Raw genomic sequence first — 4736 nt, 5'->3', positions numbered from 1 at the left:
ATTAAGATGGTTGTACAAAGAAACGGAGAAAAAAAATGAAAAAAAAAATATTATAAGCTTTTTTGACTAATTAGGAAAAAAAAGATGTGATAACTACGAAATCAGAAAAAAAAAGAAAATTAAGAGAAAAGAAACCTGAAAAAAACATAAATGTAACAGAACTTTAATGAAGAAAAAGAAAAGAAAAGAAAAAGTTGTCCTGAAAAAGACAAAAAAAGACACCGGTAATTCAGAAAAAAAAAACAAAGAAAAAAAAACACCCAAAGAAAACAAAAAAGACGCACAAAAACACACGAAAAAACGGATAAAAAAAAAAAACAAGACTGAAAGAAAAAAAAACACGAAAACCAAGAAAAAAAAACAATATAAGAACCCAAAAACCCTTAAAAAATCGAAAAATAAAACACCCATAAATTTGCCCCAGAGACCCTGATGACCACGAAAGACGAAAGGCACAAGCGCCAAGATCATGTTTACCACTCAGTCCCTCGCAGGAGACCAGTAGTGAAGATAGCGAGCAGCGCGTTGGAGCAAGCAGGGCATCTTGGGTCCTCTGCCACCTCCCTACGTGCAATGTACTCAGGAAAACATGTCTGGCGAGGCGAGGGAGTCTCTCTGAGAGAAACAAACTTGACGTGTAGTTAGGTTGACTGTCCTTCCGCTGGTAAAGTTGCGAGGAGACGACAGGCAGTGATAGTGAAGGTGGCGGTGGTGGTGGTGGTGGTGCATGCTGCTGCCGCTGGGAAGGTTTACTCTCTCTCTCTCTCTCTCTCTCTCTCTCTCTCTCTCTCTCTCTCTCTCTCTCTCTCTCTCTCTCTCTCTTGGCTTCGTTGTCAGTCATGAAAAGGGGACATCGCCCTCTTCTCATCTCCTTTCTTCCTCTGCAAGTTTCTCATCTTCCTCCCTCCTCCTCCTCTCCCTCCTCCTCCCGGCGCCAACACCAACCCATGATGAGTTCGTCTCTGCTGCTCTTCCTCCTGCTGGCAACTTCATCTCAAGGTAATAAAGATAAATTGCTTTTTTTTTTTTATTTATTCTCTTAAGATATACATGTTGGCAGGGTGCTTCTCTCTTACTACTACTACTACTACTACTACTATTGTTATTGATATACGCAGTCATTGTTGTTATGATGAGGACTTGTACCATAAGTATTATTGGGGTTAAGAGAGAGAGAGAGAGAGAGAGAGAGAGAGAGAGAGAGAGGTCTTTCCTGGGTTTGAAGCCTCGACCAGCTGCTTCGTTATGAAAATTTTTAAATGAAGCTTCGAACTGGCATTCCGAATCTAATTAAGAAGGGGAAGGTTTAATGTCCTGGGAGAGGGGGGAGGGGGGATGAGGAGGGATGGAAGGCGGGAAGGAAGGAAGGAGGGAGGGAGGGAATGTATACGCGGATTGGCAAAGGATGGAGGGGAGGGAGGAGGGAGGGATGGTGTAAGTGTATAAGGAATGGGAGAAGGGGGAAGAGGGAGGGAAATGGGGAAATGGAGAGAGAGTGAGAGAGGGAGTATAGCTTGGTAAGGGATGAGGGGAATGGAGAGAAGGGAAGGTGGAGAGAGGGAGGTATGAAATAGGAAACGATTGAGGGGGAGGAGAGGTAGAGAAGGAAAAGGAAGGAATGGGGAGGGATAAAGAAGGGAACAATAAAGAAAGGAAGGGTAGAAAGGACAAAGGGAATCAAAGAAGTAGGAAGCAGAGAAGATATGGAAGAGAGAAGAATAAAAGAAGGAAGAGAAGGAGAAGGATTGAGGGAGGAATAGAAGGAAGGAAAGACGGAGTAAATGAGGGATAGAAGAGAGAAGAATAGAGAAAAGAAAGTGATAGATGAAGGCAAGAAAGAAATGGAAAGGTAAGGAAAAATGGAAGAAAGATAAGCAAATGAGAAATAAGGAAAGAAAGGCAGAGAGAGAGAGAGAGAGAGAGAGAGAGAGAGAGAGAGAGAGAGAGAGAGAGAGAGAGAGAGAGAGAGAGAGAGAGACGAAGAATGAGGCAAAAGATTAAGAGAGGAAGAGAAAGAGAGAGAGAGAGGAAAGAAGGGAGAGCTTGATAACAGAAGATGGAGAAATGACAAAACAAGGGACGAGAGAAAGAGATGAAATGGAAGGAGAGGGAGAAAAAATAGGAGGAGAAAAACGTAGGATGAAAGGGAGCGAGATAGAGAGGAAGAGAAAGGAGTGATGTGATGGAAATAAGGAAGGAACTAAGACGAGCAAACAATGAATGAATAAATAGAAGGAAAGTCTCGAGATGAAAACAGAAAGGAGGAGAAAGAAGGAATGATGAGAGAGAGAGAGAGAGAGAGAGAGAGAGAGAGAGAGAGAGAGAGAGAGAGAGAGAGAGAGAGAGAGAGAGAGCCTGGCAAAGAAAGGACCGATCGACCTAAGATGGAGGTGTGGCCTTCTGTTACAAAGAAACGCTCAGTGTTAAGGTCATTGAACCGGCCAATCCTGTGCCCGAGGAGCTTGAATTACTAGTGTTAAAAGTCACAGACAGACAAACGGGAAAGGTTTATTGTGTGTTGGGTGTTATCGCCCCCCGTCACAGGGCACTTTACTCATTGACTACCTGACAGTGAATATAGACGCAATGATGGTACCAAATAAGTGTGAAAATGAGATAATTATTGGTGATTTACACCAAAACACAGTGCGCGAAGCATTTAACACACTCATGGTTGTGCACGACTTGCACAACCATGTCACCTTTCCCACCCACCGCTCTGGATCATCCCTCGATCCAGTCGTGACCGACCTTCCCTCCGATACCATACAGTGTTCTTCCCTAGACTTTGTAGGCACTTCGGACCATGTGGCAGTCCTCACAAGGATTAGTTTCAAGAGGCCGCGTGAGGAGTGCCACACTCGAACTCTGTGGAGGTGGGAGAAGGCAAATTGGCAGGCTATGCGAGCCTCCCTCAAAACTACTGACTGAGATGATGTGTTATGTGGAGACACTGACCAGCAGGTGGGGCAGTTCACCGAGCTGCTTCACACCCTGCAGGACCGCTGGGTGCCCCACTCCACACACCAAGCCAAGGGATCAGACCAACCCTGGTTTGGGCCAGAATGTCGAGCTGCCTCCGACGCAAAGTACCATGCCTGGCTCGCCTTTAAGAGGCATCCCACAGCCTGGAACAGACAGCGACACAGGGAGGCAACCAACCACATGAGGGCTACTCAAGGCTGGGCTTCTAACCAATGGGTGACAGATCTCAAGAGGAAGCTGCGGGGAAGCCGGGTGGGGTCCAAATGTTGGTGGAGTCTTGTTAAGGAGCAACAAGGTGTGTCTAGGGGGAACACCATTCCTCCCCTCCACCGGGATGACGGTACAATAGCGCAGTCTGCCCGAGATAAAGCAAACCTCCTGGCCAAGCACTTCACTGATAAGATGTGCGTCTCCGACCCTAAAAGACCTCCACCCTCACTACCAAACATAGTGAAAGAAAAATTATCATTTGCCACAACGAGTGAAGTGGAAGTGAAGGCAGTGCTTTCAAAACTTGACGTGACAAAAGCAGTGGGTTCTGATAACGTTAGCCCACACTTTCTTCGCCAGTGTGCTGATGAGCTGGCTCGCCCACTCTCTACGATATTCAACCAGTGCTTACGGACCAGCAGGTGGCCAAGTATCTGGAAAGTGGCTAGTGTTGTGCCAGTACACAAGAACAATGAAAAAAAAAACAGTGGCTAAAAACTATCGTCCGGTGTCCCTGCTGCCTGTGCTCAGCAAGGTGCTCGAGTCCATAGTGGCCTCAAGAGTCACAGAGCACCTTGAGAAGCACCACCTACTGTGTGGCCGGCAGTTTGGGTTCAGGCCGGGCAGATCGGCCGCTGACCTGCACCTGCTGCTCACCTCGGAGTGGAGTGCTGCTCTGGATGCAGGGAAGGCCACTGCAGTTGTTGCCCTTAACATTGAAGGGGCCTTTGAGAAGGTGTGGCATGCAGGTCTCCTTGCAAAGCTCCGTGCAGCAGGTGTGGATGGGCCCCTCTTGTTGCTGTTTGGTGATTACTTGAGAGAGAAGAATCTCAAAGTGGTCATTGATGGCCAGGAGTCTGAACAGCATGCAGTAAGATCAGGTGTTCCTCAGGGAAGCTGTCTCGGCTCCCTGCTCTGGAACATCTGCATAAACGACCTCCTGCACTTAATCCCCAGTGTACGAGATTATGCTGATGACCTCACGCTGGCTCAGAGCTACAGCCCAGGGGAGGAGACTGACACGGCCGACCACATGAACGTCACCCTGAACCGCATTGTGTCGTGGGGCAGCAAGTGGCAAGTAAAATTTGTCCCAAACAAAACACAAATGTCAATCATCTCAAGGTCGAGGACGCCCCTCCAACTCAGCCTTGAGGGGCAAGCTATACGGCGGCAAGACGAGATGGATGTACTGGGGGTCACATATGACTCCGCGCTGACCTTCAGGCACCACATAGAGCGTCTAGCCAGGGAGGCCTCGGGTTAGCTGGCGTCACTCAGGAGGATGTCGTGGCTCCTTGACGACAAAGGCCTGGAGATCTTGTACAAGGCTCAAGTTCGTTCCTCCCTGGAGTACTCGTGCCTTGCTTGGGGAGGAGCGGCGAGCAGGCATCTTTCCCTCCTGGACAGGGTACAGGCTCGGGCAGTGAGGTTCATAAAGGACAGTGGAGGCAGAAATAAGCCAAAGCTCCACTCCCTTCAACATCGCAGGGACGTAGCGGGCCTCGCTGTGATGTACAAAATACAACAACAGCGAATCC

General features: G+C 48.0%; 1 protein-coding gene across 1 annotated transcript; it reads left to right on the top strand.

Moving 5' to 3' along the window:
* Positions 1–2586: 2586 nt before the first annotated feature.
* Positions 2587–4462, top strand: LOC135111930 (uncharacterized). Its single transcript, XM_064025608.1, has 3 exons — positions 2587–2886; positions 3001–3389; positions 3556–4462. The coding sequence occupies exons 1-3, from the start codon at positions 2587–2589 to the stop codon at positions 4460–4462; spliced, it is 1596 nt and encodes a 531-aa protein (XP_063881678.1).
* Positions 4463–4736: the final 274 nt, after the last annotated feature.

The sequence above is a fragment of the Scylla paramamosain genome, chromosome 23, assembly GCF_035594125.1.
Source record: "Scylla paramamosain isolate STU-SP2022 chromosome 23, ASM3559412v1, whole genome shotgun sequence".
Taxonomy (NCBI): domain Eukaryota; kingdom Metazoa; phylum Arthropoda; class Malacostraca; order Decapoda; family Portunidae; genus Scylla; species Scylla paramamosain.
The sequence above is the reverse complement of the archived record's forward strand: the minus strand, read 5'-3'. Positions and strand labels throughout refer to the sequence as shown.